At 46.7% G+C, this 18,989-nt stretch overlaps 1 protein-coding gene across 2 annotated transcripts in view; it reads right to left on the reverse strand.

The window, feature by feature from the left end:
- Positions 1-2,994: 2,994 nt before the first annotated feature.
- Positions 2,995-18,989, reverse strand: part of GATA3 (GATA binding protein 3) — a 45,316-nt gene continuing 29,321 nt past the window's right edge. For both annotated transcript variants that reach the window (XM_089906527.1, XM_089906522.1), the window contains one exon: positions 2,995-17,535. In XM_089906527.1, the coding sequence (XP_089762653.1) occupies positions 17,500-17,535 (36 nt within the window). In that variant the 3' untranslated portion in view covers positions 2,995-17,499. The remainder of the gene's footprint in view (positions 17,536-18,989) is intronic.

Here is an 18,989-nt window from a genome sequence, read left to right on the forward strand (position 1 = left end):
AGCCACTGCAATGAGAAGCCCAAGCACCACAACGAAGAGTAGCCCCCGCTCACCGCAACTAGAGAAAGCCTGCGTGCAGCAACGAAGATTCAACGCATCCAAAAATAAATTAAAAATTCAAAAAAAAAAAAAACTTCTTGTCTTAGAGTTTAAGACGCTACGTAAGAAATTTTGATTGATTTGTTTAGCAGAAAACTAAATGACTCAAATTATCCAAAAGGAAACCCAAGGCTCTGAATGTCTGAGTGCAGACTCCAGCAATTAACACAAAATAAAACCGGGCACCTCTTCCAACATAGCGTGTTTGGGGTTTTTTATTAATACCAGGACTGGAAACAAATACTTGAGATTCTTATAAAAGCGAAGTACCTCTCTCTGGGCCTTCTGGTCTATGAAAAGATTAAATGCTACAGCCAAGGGATCCAGAGTACAGGAGAGATTTGCTGGGGTTCTGAAGGAGCCCTTCTGGAGGGCCCAGCCTGCTCAGGATCTGGGGACCAGAGGGTTGGGGTCACCGGGAGGGTGTGCTGAGGACATGCCACACTTAGCACACATGAAGTCACAGAAGTGAGGAGGGACGAGTCAGGGGACCTGACTCAAAGAAAGGATGCGAGCTGAAGAAAAGGATGTTTATTGACTTTTAAATAAGACAATATTCTGTTGTTCTAAATCGTAGTAACCTCCTGGAGGGAGGGGGAGTTGAAGATAACAACGGGCCTCCCCCACCTAAAGCCTGTGAAGCACACATTTCTTGTGTTCCAAAAAAGAGAAAATTCTTTCTGTGCCACAGGAAACTCTTAAAAGCGGGCACAGCCCTTAAGATTTGCAGCTTAAAAACATTTCCGTTTGTAACTCCCTGAGATGTTCAGCCAAATTCATCCCATGCTCATTAGCAACATGGCTGAAAACTCGGAACAGAGAACATATTTTAGGACAAAATTAAGATCTTCCTCTTAGGGGTCAGTGCAACGTGGTTCCCCAAACAAATGCCAGGAAACAAATGAAATCCTTAATATTTAAGTCACAAATTCCCTCTTTAGGCATACATGAGAGGTGAGTTCACGCCGAATACAGAATTGAAGGGGGTTTTTTGGTTTTGTTTTTATGGAATTAACCATTGGAATTAAAGTAATTAAATGCTATTAGCCTAACCGTTCTTGATTATTATAATAGCCCAGGTTTGAACCGAGTAAACTCAAGGTGGATTTCAGATCCCACAGATATTTGGCCTTGAACTCTGTTTCATTTCTTGCAGAGGTGAAAGGAGCTAAGAAATAAATGCTGCGTGACTTGAAACAGAGAAAGATTTAGCCTTTCCCAAGCCCAAAGAGCGCCGGACACAAATATATGCTTACGGCACCTCTGCTCAGCCTTTCTCATCCCAAAGCCCCTGAATAGAGACAAAAGGGGATAAGATCAGGAACTTGAGAGGATGTAACAGAAAGAAATATACAAGAAGTATATGTTCCTGGGATTCTCCCCTACAGAAAGTGGCTGTGAGGTATAGCATGAGAGGTCCACTGGCTGTGGAAGAGTTAAAATTTTATCCCCACACCTAGGGTTGCCAGATAAAATACAGAACACCCAGTTAAACTTTAATTTCAGGTAAGCAACCAATAATCATTTGGGATAAGTATATCCCAACTATTGGATGGGACATACTTTAACGTAATACTCTTCATTGATCTGAAATTCACCTTTAAGTGGGCATGCTATATTTTTATTTTCTAAATCTGGCAACCACAATCACAGCAAAAAGTTTTTTGCAATGTACAAAAGTGAAAAATCGGGGAAGAGGAATATAAGCACATTGTTTATAGATATAAAAGTAACACAAAAATAGCTAAGACAGGGCTTCCCTGGTGGCGCAGTGGTTGAGAGTCCACCTGCCGATGCAGGGGACACGGGTTCGCGCCCCGGTCCACGAAGATCCCACATGCCGCGGAGCGGCTGGGCCCGTGAGCCATGGCCGCTGAGCCTGCGTGTCCGGAGCCTGTGATCCGCAACGGGAGAGGCCACAACAGTGAGAGGCCCGCGTACCGCAAAGAAAAAATATAGCTCCGCAAAAAAAAAAAATAGCTAAGACAGTTTAAGTAGTTTCCTCTGGGAGACAGAAATTGAGGGCGAGGAAAGTTTGAACTGCCATTTTTCTTAAGGCTCTGCAGTAGCATTTGAATTTTTCATCTATGTACTTACATAAATTTGACAAAAATTAAAATTTCTTTTAAAAAAGAAATGACCTGTAATAACCTAAATAGGAAAAGAATTTTAAAAAGAGTAGATACATGTATAGGTATAACTGAGTCCTTTTACCGTACACCTGAAACTAACACAGCATTGTTAATCAACTATATTCCAATATAAAATAAAAATAAATAAATAAAATAAAACTGGAAGAAAAAGAAATGGCCATCATTAATTTTATCTTCTTTTTTTTTTTTTTTTTTTTTTTTTGCAATACGCGGGCCTCTCACTGTTGTGGCCTCTCCGTGGCGGAGCACAGGCTCTGGACGCGCAGTCTCAGCAGCCATGGCACACGGGCCCAGCCGCTCCGCAGCATGTGGGATCTTCTCGGACTGGGGCACGAACCCGTGTCCCCTGCAATGGCAGGCAGACTCTCAACCACTGTGCCACCAGGGAAGCCCATCATTAATTTTATTTTAACTCATTTTTCCTCATCAAAAAAAAAAAAAGAAAGAAAGAAACTGGTATGACAAGTTTCAAGGACATATGAGGAAAAGGTAAAAAACAATTGAAATAAAAAGAGAAACAGAGAAAGTCTTCCACCTCCCACTCTTTCCCAGTTCTGTGGGCAGGTGAATGCTGGCCTCCAGTCCAAAGAACCCCCAGCACGGTAGCACTCAAAGCTTGCAGACCAAGTCAGTAGGAGACAGGCGGGTTTTTGCTGTCATGAGAGTGGGGATTAAGAATTTAGCTGCTCTAGGTGGTTTGTGACCACCTAGAGCGGTGGGATAGGGAGGGTGGGAGGGAGGGAGACGCAAGAGGGAAGAGATATGGGAACATATGTATATGTATAACTGATTCACTCTGTTATAAAGCAGAAAATAACACACCATTGTAAAGCAGTTATACTCCAATAAAGATGTGAAAAAAAAAATAGAATTTAGCGGCTAATGACTGAGCTCTTACTAAATGCCAAGCACGGCAGGAAGAAATGGAGCCTATTATCACCTTTCATCTTCACGGCCACCCTACAAGATATTGTTATTGTCACTTTCAGGTGAAGAATCAAGGCCAGTGGAGGTCAAGTGACTTGCCAGAGACCACCTACCTGGCAAGTGGTGGAGCTGGGATTGAATCCCAACACCTGTCGGACCGCAATCTCCTGCACTCAACCAACATGGTCCATCACCTCCCAGGTGTGAGGCTGGGTGCGAGGTTCTGGCAACAGCCCCGATTAGAACTCAGGGAGCTGAAGCTCCTCATGCCCATGGGTGCCATGAGAATGACCTTGGAGCGTCCTCTGCCTTCTCCATCTCCCACTGCCATCGGGGTTCTGATGGCCTGGGATCCTGGTGCTTTGTCTCACAGTTTTCACAATGACCCCACCCAGGAAGAGAGCGTACCCCCGCTGGGCTTCCACCCTGAGTGCCTCCTGCAATGGATAAAGGAATCTAAGTGTCCCCCAAGAGATGCTTTGTCATGGGCCTCTTGAAAGCCTGGAATTTTTGGAAAACATCATCCCATGTGCCTGTTTGTTTCCCACTTGAGAGTGAAGGGGCTGGGAGAGGAGTTACAACCATCACTGGGGAGTTCTTCTGTGCCTGGGACTTTTCAAGCTTATGCTTCTAGAGCAAACAAACCTAGGGCAGCCCAAGGCAACGCTGACACCTAAAAGCTGCCACTCAAATTAACACCTTTCTTCTCAGCTTTGATTCCCTTCAAGCCACACCCCAACACGATGCACTTATCTCCCCAGATCTGAGTTTTGGGGAATCGTCAAAGTTCTGCTACCTTCCTCCTCGTTGGTCCAGATTCAGGGTGGGAGAAAGAAAGAGCCCCATAACAGGGACAATGGTGGCTACATGGTTCATCGTTGTGATTATTATTTGCTGAAAGCCCGACTGCACATGCAGCAGGGCTGTAGCTGCCCAGCACAGGTGGGGAATGCCCCCTGGCCACTCCCCGGGAAGCCAGCGGGCTCCCCTCTGTGCATCAGGTAACGGTGCAGATGGTAAGTTTCAGCTCCCTGGGCCTGCGCCTCCTCCAGCATTTGATCCCAGTAAGGATCTGATTCCCTCCTAATGGCAGTTCTCTTTGATGTCTGAGATTCTCCCGAGGATAAGGGAGGTGACTTCGGGCTCCTGGCCTGACTCAGTTTTGACTTTCTTGCAGCTCTTAAGAATGACTCCCACCCTGCAACTTATTTGCCAAGGTCTGCATGGAAGTTACTAGGGCCATTTTTAAAAAACAAACATCCGGCAAGGCCTTCTCTTTTTTTACGCTAAGGATGTAAGTCTTTAGCCACCCGGTAGGAGTCCGTCGTTTCAAGAAGCCAAAGGGACAGAATATTGTCAAGATTCTGGCCTGTAGACACTCTGCAGGTCCCGGCTCTTCTCTGCCATTGAACAGAATTTCTGTGTGGGTCTCACTGACTAGTTGGGTGTAGCTTAGGGAGTAAACTCAATACCCTATTTCATATTCAATCACAAATATTTGTAAGCCACCAGCATGGAGGCCTCCATTTCCCTCTCAGGCAGATAAGTGAGGGTTGGCTTACCCATCCTGGGAAGGAGGCTAGTGGCTGGTGGGGCTGAGCCCCAGGTCAGGGAGCTGCGCCTACTGGTGTGCCACCTCACTTGTTGAGTCACTGAAAACCCCAAAGTGTCCAGCTGAGTTGGGAACTGTAAGAAGAAAACAGACTTCCGGGAGCTCCCCTGACTGGCATCTGAGAATGGTCAGCGGCCCCATTGTTACTGTGGGATGGGAAGGGGTTTATTCCAAGTGCTCAAGGTCTGGACCAGAAAAAAAAGTTCTCGCATTAATCAAATTCACACACACACACACACACACACACACACACACACACACACCTCAGAACAATTGATAGCTTGCATATGTAAACAAGATCAGATCACAGGGTCTGCGAGCCCAGGTGGGGTTAATTGCAGGAATGGAGCATCGAACAGCAGCTCAGAGGCCGCCGTGCAGCTCCGGGCTGGGCTCCCAACAGAACCAGGGGCTGGACTCCCAACAGAACTCATCCATCTAGTGACCCGGTTTCCCCCAGGAGGTAGGTCACTGCCTTGGGAAAGGTCAGGAAGCTGAGTTGGACCAAGAAGGTGGAGGGGGTGGGGAGAGAGAAGAGCTGGACCATGGGGCAAATTCCAGCAGGTCTGAATCCAACATCCAGGATGATAGGATTCTTCTGCGCCTGCTTCCTCCTTCCAGAACCTCATTCTTCCAGATTCTGCACCTTCTAAAGTAGGGACGACTCCAAAGGCCTAAAATATTCTGGACGAGGGGACACCCACCACCCTGAGATCTCTACTTCTTTAAACCTTGCAAACACCTCCCTACTCCCAGCTACCTCCGCCCTCCGGCGGGCAAGCAGCAGCACAAGGTAGGTTGCAGCTGCCTTCCCTCTGCCCGGGAAAGGGAGGGAGCAGGTGGGGCTCCTTCCCAGCAGGTGCCTGGGCCTCGCCTTTTCCCCTGGGGCAAGAAGCAAACACAGGTGCCTCCTGCCACACCTTTCCTCCTAGAGAGGTGTCCCAGCCGCTCCCTCTGGCCCCCCAGGGCTGGAGGCCTAGGGAGGGCCCATTCCTACCAACTCTTTCCTCAGAGCAGAAGCCTGGGGACCCAAACCTCGCCCTCCCTCGCTCCTTTCCCACCAGTCCCACCACCTGCAAGGAGCTTTAGGACTCCCCGTAAGGTCTGCTTTCTCCACGACCCAAGCCTCCTCCTCAAGTCTGCCCCCAGCCAGCGACCGGGCTGCGGCCACCCTGCAGGAGGCGGCCCCATCCTCGAGGAGCTGACAGGTCCAAGAGCACACAATTTGGTTAGTTAGGCTTACAACCTGCCCTGAAGCTCTGGTTTGATCTTTGAGTCCCTGCTTCTGGATCTTATCTGACCCTGGACAGAACAGGACTCTGGAGAGCATACCTCTTCTCCCCCATTTTTGGTGCCCTCACTGGGAAGGAGACGGGAAAGAGGATTCTTTGAGGTTATGAAGGCGGAGGGTGAAGGATAGTCATCAGGTCTTTTCTAGAAGTTCTTCAAGGAGAGCTTCAGGTCCAGAATTGACGTTTAAGGCTAAGCTGGAAAGGGTAACGTCAGGAGAGTGAATGACACACCGAGGACCCTTCCTGGAAACGGCCACCATGCGTGTCCATGGACCCCTGCCTCCTGTCCCCGTGCGTTCAGGGCTGCCAAGAGGAATCCCAGGCAGACTGAGGTCAACCCATTACAGGATGATTCACCACCTCCAATCCATCCCAGCTGCTCCAGAGAAGGGACACTTCTTCATGTCCCAGAAGGGTTGTGATTCCCTGGTAGGGAGCAATTCAGGGAAGCCGTGCTCTAAGGAAACCCAGAAGCTCTAAACCTCCCACATGGGCCTTCCAGAAGGAATCCCACAGGGAAAAGGCAAACATGGCAGAGAAAGTGGTCCAAGGAAGGTGCCCCCTGGAGGCTGGCAGTGACGTGCGGCTGGAAGAAGGGGGACAGGAAGGTTGACGTGGTCAGGAGTGATGACAAAAGTGGTCTAGCCTATAAAATCCACCCCAAAAACCAAGGTTTAAAAATAATTATAATTTTTGAAAGACCAAACATGGTTCTAACTTGGGGGAGAAGGAAAGTCGGAGAAGCAGAAAAGGCAACAACAAGTAGGGACAGGATGGGATTGGGCAGAAAGCATGACGGAGAAGGGAAAGGGAAACAGACACCATGCAGGAGACGCGGCCAAGATGCTGTCCTTTGTGCCTGGGGCCCCTCTCAGGGCCCATGTCCCTTTTCTCCTGGACGTGGACAAGCTCAGACCCTGTCCATCTAGTCTGAACTTGAGCTGAAATGCCAGAAGGCCCCCAGCTCCTTTCTGCTGAAAATATAGTCACTAGATGTTTGGGCAAAAGGGACATTTTCCCAGAAGCAATCAACTAGGGTTTGGGGGTTCCTCTTGATGATGACCCCTCCTTAGGTCATCATCTGACTGAATCCCTTCTTCTGAGACCTGCCAGTGAAGCAGTGAGAATTCCTACATTATGGAGGTGGAACATCCTTGGTCTTCCTCTTCGTTTGACCCACTTTTCTCAGCCCAGCAGCCTCGATAATCAGTCTTCTTGCGAAGCTTCCATAAGTCAAGCTGAGAACTGACCAATACACCATTTTATAGATGGGGAAACTGAGGCACTTAGGGAGGTGAGCACCCCAGCAAGGAAGACCCCCATCTCCAGCAGCCCTCGTATGACTGGGAGCCTCTAGAGCCCAGTGCCCAGGGGAGGAGAACATCAATGTCCCTGTCATTCCTGCTGGGAGAAGGGGAATATCTAATGTTGGGTCAATCCAGGCTGAGCTTCTAGCATCCTTCCTAAAAGGATGTAACAATAACACCACCATCTTCTAGAAAGGTTGCTTCTTGTCTCCCATGAAATTCCTTAAAAGCAATAGGACTACAACCAGATAAAAGGGAATTCCAAAATGGCTTGCATAACTCCCAAAGAGAGGCCTAGCTGCCCATCCGCACAGCTGAATGTGTTCAAAGACTAGATCTAGAAGGACCTACAGAGACTAGCCAGGCCATACTCCAATTAGATGAACAATGAGGTGTCAAAGGACCATAGGACATGTTCAAGAGCACACACTAGGAATTGACTAAATTGGCATTACAACTTAAGAAAAAGAAATTAGCATTATTATAATGAGTGAGGCCCTCTCTCCTAGCCTATATACAGAATACTGCTATGAACATGGTGCTTATGAGTTACCTCACTGCTAACCACAGTATGAGTTATACTGTCAACAATATCATCTTTGGGATAAAATGTCATCCCAGAGCCTCAAAAAAAGAGAGAAACATGACATTGGGGTTCATCATAATTCAGAAAATTGAGGGTATGCCTTACTTCCAGCAAATTCTGCCCTATTGTATTTATATTGAGTTTTTGTAGTGGTAGCCTTTGAATGGACTGGGGAGTTGGCTGTGGAAAGTAATCCTATGGTGAATCCTTTCTATTAGCAAAGCATCTTTTTGCAAAGCAAATAATTCCTCCCGACGTTCCTTAATCAGTTTTACTTAAACTGAAGTGTGTTGTCTGTCCTGAAAGCTGATCTCCACATTACTCCACGCACAGCTCAGATTCCATAAAGGACAGTGTTTTGGGAGAAGCTTGGGAAGAAAGCATCTGGGGAGAAGTGGATCCGGAAGACAAATCAGATAGATTCACCCCTTTCCTAATTCTTCCCCTCTACTCACCAGAGCGAAGCCCCGACCTTCATGCCCACCAGAAAGGTTTCTGAGGAATTTTGTGAAAGAAAAATAATTATTAACAGGATGGACAAGGAAGCCTGTCTTACGGTGAAGAATAAATGGTATCAAAAGGCAAATACTCACTAATTTTCAGCAGCACTATTCCAGTGGGAAGACACGAGACGGGGTCCTAGATTGATAAAGAAAAGAGGAAGAGAAGTTCGGAAATTGATGAAGAGATGAAACCCATCCCAGGAGTATAATTAATATTTTTAGCTCTATTATTGGTTGGAGTTTTTTGAATGAAACTATAAAGAAAAATTAAAGGACCAGGGATTGCTTCAAGGGTAAACCGAGGTGGAGTCCATTCAGAGGAAGGGGGTGGCCAGTTTCTTCTGCCCCCACCATCCGCACCAAAAAAAAAGGACAGTGAGGAATCAGGGAGAGCTCAAAGGAAGGCTAACATTCTTCTAGAGTTTTCCTTGTGTTCTCTGATTATTAGAGCAATTCATGAATCATTGTGGGAAATGTGGAAAGTTAAGTATGAAGAAGTAGGGGCACCTATAATCCCGGCAACCGCCATTAATTTGGGGGCATATCTCTGGAGATCTTTAAAGGCAGAGGTCATCCTTGCTTTCTGAAACACTGCACAGGAGGGCAACTCCAGGGCAGGACGTTTTAATTCCACACCAAGGAAGCCATGGTGCTATGCTCTGGTTCCTGCCATGTAAGACTGCGTTCTGTGGGGCAAGGGTCCTGGACTATCACAGATGCACATTCCCAGGGCCCCTTTCCCCACCCACAACACCAGCAAGTGAGCCCTAGCCTGGGGAGCCGCCGCCAGGTCCAGTCCCTGCCTGGCCTGTCTGCAACGCCACACACCCATCCAGGTGAGGGTGGACCACTCTGCGTCCTGACAAATGGGAAAGCATCACCCGGGGGCACTGACTGCTCCTAAATCGAGTTTTCAGTTCAGGGAAAAAAAATAAACCAAGCGAGGAATTTTCCACTGCCCCATCCATCATGAGAGCAACAGCCTGGGAGCAGGAAACAGCGGGGCAGGCCGTCCAAGGCTCAGGGCCCTCCCGGCCCAACTATGACTCTCCATTCCCTGGCAGGAGTCGCCTTCCACTGGGTCCACCCTGATGGATGTTTCTGACCTAATACATAAGTGGGCGGCAGGCCGAGTGGCCTCATTTCTTTCCACGTTCCACGGGAGATGCAATTTGAATACTATCAGAGGGATGCTCCCGACAGGGTATCTTCCCATCTTGGGTTCCCAGTGGCTGATACACCCCTGGGATTCAACTCCTTGGAGGAAGCCTTTTCCTGCCCCTGTGTTTCTCTCCCGAGACAGCTCAGAACAGTGGCTAAGAGGTCACTTGACCACCAACCAGCTGTTCGTCATTGACCCTCCCTCAGCCACAACATCCTCCTCTGTAAAATAATAATAGTATTTCCCCCACTGAGTTGTTTGTGAAGATTTATTAGGATAACGCAGGCACTAAACCTGGTACATGAACCCTTAGTGAGTGCTGGTTGTTTCTGTCTAGCAACGCATTCATTCAACAACCATTTATTGATAACATGTCCTCTGAGGAGACGTGGTTTCTGCCTTCAAGGAAGTCATCATCCGGTGGGGGAGACAAATGTTAAAAACAAACAACTGTGACGTGGCATGATAACATCTGTGAGGTGCGTGTTATAACCATCCTTTTGAACACTGTCTCGTACATCTCCCCAGTGATGCTTCAAGGTAGCTATTACTGTGCCCATTTTACACATGATGAGACTGAGGTCCTGAGGCCGCTGGGTTGGTTAGTAGATGCTCGCAGATTTGAACCCAGGTCTTCAGAGTCCAACCCCTATGCTCGATCCACAGTCACCAGTCCCTTTTTTCTCTCTCTTACAGGGTCCCTCAAAGCTTCAGCTGAACTTCCTGAGGATAACTCAGAAGACCACCCGATCCCGAACACGGCTTTAAATCCTAACTTGAGTGCCTTCACCCATCACGTGATCAGCTCTGCCAGGTTGATGCAAGATTACCGGCAGATTCCCATCCATCTCGGTCCACGCTATTGTCACCGCCGCTGCTTCTTGTCCTTATAGAATTGCAACCTTGAAAGTCACTCTGGGACATACAACCAGGGACTATAAACAGCCACCAGGCCATTGCTGCTGAAGCCTGCCCTTCAATGCCTCACAGTGATGATAAACATCCCCTGTTACAGGAGCATAAGGAAGCCAGGCGTCCTGCACAGACGAGTAGAGCAGAGAACAATGGGCCAGATTTTCCTGTCTCTCAGGGGAGTCACTCTCTCATCTTTCAGAGAAAAAAAAAAATCCCACAATGAGAATCTGGTAGAGTAACCTAAAGGTGGCCCAGAGGAGGGCAGGCGTCAGGAGAGGTTGCCGGGACACAAAGGTCCACCCAATACATGAGCTGCCCACGTTCCTACCTCAGGCTAAGAAGCAGAAAGGAATTTTATTTCCTGCGACTTCTTATTGTCTGTACCACTCATTTGCCTCACATACCACCCTTGATGGTGGGATTGACTCAGTCTGTACTCTCAGAGACAGACTCTCAGTCTGTCTCAAGATAGCTGAGAGTACAGTCTCAGTCTCCTTTCCCCACTCTGGTCCCGGACTTCTGGGCATAGCTACAGAAAGTACCTACCTTCACCCAGGCCCACCCTCCAGCGTGGCCTCCACACCCTGCCTGGCCCCCCTGGCCTCCCTGCAGACAGCCTGGCCACCCGCCTTATGAGAATACGGTCTCATCATGACGTCTCTCGAGATCCCGCCATAGCCCCGAACCATAGAGGTGTGTGGTGACACTTTCCTCTGCCCCCTCAACTTCTGAATCTTTTTCCATCTCTTCTTCTTTTTTCGCAGGAGAAGACTGATGCTACTTCCTTTTTCCAAGGCCTTTGCTCCCGACCCCTCTCTGTGGAGTTCTCTCCACTCGGCCCCATCTGTCTTGCACCTTGCATCTTGCCTTGTTTCCAACTACTCCTTCCCTTCTGCTCACCCACCTGATTTCATGGTGGCCCTCTTAGCCCTTGAACTGAATCCCCCCACCTTTCCCCTGGCAGGGATTCCCCAGGGCAGGGTCTGCGTGTCTTGAGCCTCTTCTCCCTCACCACCAACTCCTCCTTTTACTCCTAACAATCCTGCAGCCACCGTGGCCGTCTACCCGGAACTCTTTTTCCAGGTCAAAATAGCTGCCAAACTCCAAAAGCTAGTGGTCTTCTCTCCGCCATGAACCCTTGATTTCCGCAACACTTGACCTTACTTCTTGGAGTGGCTCCTCTCCCGACTTCCAGGAGGTAGCCCTTCCCTGGCTCCATCCTTGTCTCTCAGACAGTCTTCTGCATTAGCCTTGCCAGCTCCTGTGCTTCCTGTCTTCCACCTCTTTTTTTTCTTTTAATTTTTCTTTTTTGGCTGCACTGCGTGGCATGCAGGATCTTAATTCCCCAACCAGGGATCGAACCTGTGTCCCCTACAGTGGAAGCACAGAGTCCTAACCACTGGACTGCCAGGGAACTCCCCTGCCTTCTACCTCTCACATGGGGTGATCTTCAAAGTTATGTTCCCATTCATGAATCCATAATCTATCTCAACCCTCAAGCTCTGTCTTTGTGATCTCATAGGCTTACCATGGCCTCAGGCATAACTTTACCTAGATCACCCCCAGAAGTTCATCTCTTCCAAACTCCACGTTCATATATCTCCCCAGCTGTTGGACAGTTTGATCAAGAATCCCCACCAAAAACTCAATATGTCTGAGGCTTGGTTTATCGTCCTATCTGGATTCACTGCCACCTTGAGACTGGACGTACACTTCTAGGAGGGACCTGGGTTGTTTTGGAAGGCAGAGCAAATGAGAATGGTAGTCATTTTCACTGTCACCCAGTGTAGACGCCCACTCTACCTCAGCCCATGTCATCTAACCAGTTTCCAGATTCTACTGAGTTTTCCTTAAGGAGATCTCTCCCATCTGTCCCCACCTCCTCAAGCTGTTACCCTGAATTAGATGCCATTTATTACCTTCTACTTGGGTGCCTGCCATGGCCTCTTGGCTGGTGTCTCTTCTTCCATCTTTCTGCCCCCAACCCGTCCTATTCCCATTATCACGCATACAGCTGTGACTGGACCATCCCTCTGCTGAAAAACCTTTCACACCTGCATATTGAGGAGTGAAGAAACTCCCAGCTCTCTGACCTGCCACTCATAATCTGGCCCCGACGTCTCTTTTTAGCTTTTATGTGTCCTCTGTGGTCTTAGAAACCTGGGCAACTCCAAGTAAGAGCCTCCTCCTTCCCTGCCTCCACATGTAGCTCACACACTTTCCTCTGCATGCAGTGCCTCTGCCCTCCATACCAAGCTGCCTAGTAAAATCCTGCTACCCCTCAAACTCACATCAAATGGTACTCATTCTCCACAACCTTCCTTGGTCCACTCCTTGTCATTTTCCTTTTCATTTGCACCTTCCTAATCAGACTAAAAAGTGTGGTTGTCCATGACATGATTCATCCTCCCTCCTAGCTTCTAAGCTTCTGAAGGGTAATGCCCATGGTTATTAGTTCTTAACAACCCTCCTTGGGCCTGGTATTGTCTTGCTTTGTGCCAACTCTCAGGAAGCATTTGTCCGTTCTACAGCTGGAAAATGTTCTGATCATTCATTGAATCTATAGAGTCCTTGACCCAAACGTCTTGGTCACAGACATCTTTGTTTTGACAGACAGCTACATAGCAGCATCAGCATCATTTTCTTTTTCTTTTTGTTAATTGTCTTCTCTATCCTCATGATTTTTTTTCATTTTTATCTTACTGCAGTAAGAACACTTAACGTGAGATCTACCCTCGACACATTTTTAAGTGTACAGCCTATTATCGTGGATTCAGGTACAATGTACAATCTAGGTACAATCTCTAGAGCTTATTCATCTCTATTAACTGAAACTTCATTCCCATTGATTAGTAACTCCTCTTCTCCCCTTCCCTGGCCCTGGCAACCACCATTCTACTTTTTGATTCTATGAATTTGACTACTGTAGATCCTTTATAGAAGTAGAATCAGGCAGTGTTTGTCCTTCTGTGATGGTTTAGTTCACTTAGCATGATGTCCTCCAGGCTCATCCCTGTTTCACGGATTGCAGAATCTTCTTTTTTAAGGCTGAATAGTATTCCACTGTAAGTATAGAGCACGTTTTCTTTATCCATTCATCTGTTGATGGACATGTAGGTTGTTCCCCATCTCAGCCATTGTGAGTAGTGCTGTGATGGACATACATAGTAGAGGCAACACCTCTCTAAGACCTCGATGTTAGTTCTTTTGGATAAATACCCAGAAGTGGAGTGGATCAGATGGCTGTTCTATTTTTAATTTTTTGATGTACAAAGTTTCTAATTTCTCCACCTCCTCACTGACACATGTTATCTTTAACATCATTTTCAAAGGTATTAAACATATGGATGATTGAGCCTTTCTAATAATACTAAGAACAGTCACCATCTGCTAATAGCTATGCGCCAGGCTAAATGTTCTACCTGTGCTATCATCTTCCTAGAAACGCCCATTTTACTGATGAGAAAATACATTTTCTACAATCGAAAAAATGCAGGAGTCAGTTATTCTGCCCCTGTGAGCTCTACTTAAGCTCTGGGAGCCTGGGGAGCGACCTGGAACTTAGCCTCAGTGCCTACTTTTCAGAACACCTGAGTTTGTGCAGCCACTAATTCTCTTTATGAAGAGCCACTCACATGGAACTTGCCACTGCTATTAATCAGCTCCAGCCACGAGTCAACCTGACACCAGAGGCAGGAGAAGCAGTCAAACCTGTTTGCCTTAATGTGTCTGAATCATTTCTTTTTTGGTTTTGAAGTTTTATGCATCTTTCAAACCATCAGATCACCATGAAAGGCATAGCCCAATGTTTACGACACAGCGGGCACTTCATACCTTTACTGAAATTTTTTTTTCTTTAGGATGTAGTTGAATTACTGTGCATGCCCAGCTATAATATGTAATCAGACAAGTTTGCCTTGCCAAAATGAAAACACATCTTCTAATCTCGCAAAGGAGGAAGGTGACTCCTTGTCCCCTCTAGGGCTCTAAGATGCTTCCAGACTGGGGAGAGTTAGAGACCTGAGTCTACGTGACGGCTGACTGCAAGCCTTACCCGAATGCTTTAGGAAACTGCTTTAGATAAGAGTTCAGATCATTGGTTAACCCTTAAAGGAGTCCATAAGAGTCCGCGGGAAGCATCACTGGAGCTCGAGGCCAGCAGCTACACCCAGAGCAGAGCCTGCCTACCGGTGGCTGTCTCCCCTAGGAAGAGCAGGGTCTTAGAGTTCTTGCCAGGTCGGGCCCCCATCCAAACGTCAGAGAATCAGAGTGAACATCACCAGCCTTTTCCTCCAGAAAATTGAGCTCTACATTAAAGAGAAGGCAACCCTGGGACTTCCCTGGCGGTCCAGTAGTTAAGAATCCACGCTTCCACTGCAGGGGGGCACAGCTTCGATCCCTGGTCGGGGAACTAAAATCCCACATGACGCACCATGCAGGAAAAAAAAAAAAAGGAGAGAGAGAGAAGGCAACCCTGAAAAACATTCTCTTTCCTACCCAAATATTGTGCTTCTGCTCTCTTCTCTGATGGAAGAGGGAAAAGACATGGGCATTTCAAGATCATGAATAAACCTAAACTAATTTATATTTGGATTGGGAACGTCAAGAGAAACACACAAACGTGCAAACACCTGCCCATCCACGGACAAACATGTAGACACACACACTGTCAGACACAAACACCTACATTTGTGACCATCCTCAATAAATAACGACTTATTTGAAACGACTTATATGAATCTGATCCTATTATTGGAAGCCAACGTCTTGATCATGTTGAGTTTTATTAAGTTTTTATTTTCCTGAGGATCTCCCTGAACACGTGTGAGGCTGATGTCCAGGCTGGTATCCACGCTGCCAGTCGTACTCCAGGTGCCAAGGGTATTTTATACATCGGGTTAAATGGCACACTGCAGTCCAACATTTTTCAGTATTGCCCAACAACTTGGCCTCACCCTTGGCTAAACTAACAACACTTGGGGGAAACAAAATAGGCCATGATGGAGTTGCCAACACTTTCTTATTGATACACCCTTCACCAAAGGACCCACAAGCTGTAATTTCCATAATATTCCGTGGTCTTGAAATGAGGAAACTGTAGCACAAGGAAAGTAAGCCCCTTGTCCGGTCTCACGTAACAAGTGAAAGTTATGACAAAGACTGAGAATCTCTGCCATTCTGGACATTTTTCATCACCTTCAGTCATGAACCATATGGTTCCAAGAGGAAGAAGAGAGAAGTTGAGAGATCAAATCCAATCCTTGGTGGATATTCACTTCTCTTCATATGGATGATGTTAGTTCTCGCCTTTTCACAACACTGACAGAGAAAACTACAAACGAAAACCTAAACTGTACTTACCACTGCTATGCCAATCCTTAGAATTCTAGGGAATTTTGTAAAAGAGTTTCAGGCAAACTATCCTCCAATAAAATATTTTTTAAAAGTAAAAAATAAATAAATAGAAAATTTTAAAAAGGAGTTTCAGACAGATATTTAGAAAATTGACTTCGTTGGCCAATCCCTGGCAAGTGGCAGCCTCCATATTCCTATCATTGCCTTGGGAGAGCAGGTTCTGTCATTGTTCAATAACCGCCTTTGTAAAAGGCCAGTAGCCACCTCTTGGAAGGCCAGTCATTCTGACTCTTACCTAGTTTGGATCTGTTTGAATGCTTCTATTTGTTCCACCATCCCTTGCTGGATATCATTCATGGCATGCTGGTGTGGAGCCACCCATTCAACACAACATGGAACTGTTTGGTTTCGGGGGTGCTCTGGTTTTCAGAGTAATAGCAAGAATGAATCATAATACCCAGCCTTGTCTTGGATATCACAGATAGCAACTGGTTGCCTTCACCACCCCTAAAATGTATAATGGTTGACCTCCCTGGGATGCAAGACCACTCTTCAGTTGAGGTTTTTATATTACTCTTGCGGTTTTAAACATGCCTAGAGACAGAAATGCACTAAACCGGTCTTCCCCAATGGCTCTGTCCCAATTCTGGTGCCTTAAGCCTTCCTTTTAGCATCACATCCACCCATCCTCTGTGATGCCATCCTCCATGCTGCCTGTAGAAATTCTCCCAATCTGAGATGTTTGTCCTGAATACATTATTTGGAATTGTTTTCTAAGGCACTGGGTTTTGGCTCACTTAGCATCTCATCCACCCTGCTCCCACCTTTGCCCATGAATGTGCTAGAGCAGCAGTTTCAAGTCCACAGCTCATTGGAGGGCCTCGCACACAATTGCAAATGGCAGAGATAGAAGAAGGTGAATATATCTTTGTAGCCATCTCAACTCACCCTGTCCAAGTGATCCTTTCCCATCCCGGATACCTCTCCTGTGACCCTGCCGTTAACTAATCCTTGCCAGGCAATCTTTTGGTAACTAAACTCTGGAAAGACTTCAGTCGTTGAAGGGATAATGATAACTCTTCACCGTTATAGGCTGAATTGGTGTCCAACGTAGTTCTAAGGTATATAGTGTTTCATTTAATCCCCATAATGACTACATGCATAGAATATCCCCTTACTACAGATGAAGCAACTGACGCCTAGAGAGCCAGAGTTTGCATCCGGGCTACCTGGCTCCAGAATCTGTGCTCTTTACCACTCTGCTACAGCTGGAAGGTGAACAGACAGATGGCTGCATGTTTCAGGGCTGACCCTGATCTTGGCAGCCCAGTTCGCAGGTCCAGGAATCTGCCTGGACCCTCCTATCCTCATCTCTTCCCAAATCTTCCATCCGATGGGTGGCTCGGGAGAGTGTGTCCCTCCGGTTGCCACGATTCCACCCCAAACTCATGGGGAATAAAGAAATGCGCAACTGACACACCAGCTCTGGAGAGTTTGCCGCACATGCTGGGTCTTCCCCGTCCCCTTCATTCCTTCTTCCAAAGCAACAGCATCAGTGATCTGGGTCCTCGGGAGCCCATTTCAATCACTAACCAAACCTGCTTCTTGGCCAAGCCCAGCAAACCTGGGGATAGAAACAAAATACACCCAGAGGTGAAGTACACAGTACCCTAGGTTGAAAACAGGCTTCTAAAATTCTGCCCTAAGGAGTTCCCCGGTGGTCCAGTGGTTAGGACGCCACACTTTCAATCCCAAAGGTTCGGGTTCAATCCCTGGTCAGGGAACTAAGATCCCACAAGCCACGCTGTGCGGCCAAAAATAAAATAAAATGAAATTCTGTGCTGGTAGTAATTCTGTTCAAAGCCCAAATGGGGAGGGAACCATGTCAAGCCCACCCTCTTCCTCAAAAGAAGGCAAGACTGGACCCAAATGTCACAGGAATTCCGGGACAGAAGACCTGACAATTTCAGGGAGTCTGGAATCCCAGTCCTAGAAGCTTCAATACAGGACTTTAGAAGGCGCTCAAGTCCTCGGACAAAAGCTCCAGTGTTGCATCTCCATCTTCGTTTTGGCCAAGCCAAGAGGCACAATTTATAAAAGCAAACAAAAACAAATCCCTGCTTCCTCTCTAGACCCACACGTAGTTCTGACTGGGCAAGTCGTATTAATTAGCATTAGCCAGTCAGTATCAGATCTGGGATGAAAGGCAGGAGGCCACGTACCGTGAACCACTCTTCATATAATTGTTATTATAATTATAATTATATTTTATGACAGTTTCCTTAACCCCTACTGCTCAACACTGGTTAATTTCTCCATTATAAAAAATGGATTATTTTATTGCACTAAGTGTTTTGTGTTTAGTTTGGTTGCATTTTACCAGCCAAGACATAATTAAGGGAGGCAGGTCTCCAAGTGGGGCCCGAAAGCCCGCTATCCAGTGTGCGGGCAAGCCAGCAATTTGGAAGGCAATGACCACGCTTTACATGTCGTGCAATGGAAAATTGCATCCTTTTTCAGTCTTGGAAGGGGATTTTTTTAAGTTGAAGTATAGTTGATTGACAATATTGTGTCAGTTTCAGGTGTACAGCAAAGTGATTCAGATATAGATGTAGACATAGACATAGATATATTCTTTTTCAGATTCTTTTCCATTATAGGTTATTACAAGATATTGAATATAGTTCCCTGTGCTCTACAGTGAATTCTTTCTGTTTATCTACTTTATATATAGTAGTGTGCATCTGTTAGTCCCATATTCCTCATTTATCCACCCCCCCCTTTCCCTTTTGGTAACCATAATCTTGTTTTCTATGTCTGTGAGTCTGTTTCTATTTTGTAAATAAGTTCACTTGTATTTTTTTTTAGATTCCACATATAAGTAATATCATACAATATCTGAGAGGTTAGGCTGCATTTTAAGGGAGAAACTGCAAGACGAATCACTCAGCCTAAAGAATCAATGGAAAATGCTTCGCCCCAAAATCCAAAAGCCTGAGAACACGGGAGCACAGCATCCATTCTTCAGCTCCTGGTTGCTGTTCATGAGGAGAAGCTCTCAGACGAGAGGGAAAAATG

Source organism: Delphinapterus leucas, chromosome 2 (assembly GCF_059928025.1).
Source record: "Delphinapterus leucas isolate spDelLeu-1000000601 "Yukka" chromosome 2, BTC_Dleu_Yukka2, whole genome shotgun sequence".
NCBI lineage: Eukaryota > Metazoa > Chordata > Mammalia > Artiodactyla > Monodontidae > Delphinapterus > Delphinapterus leucas.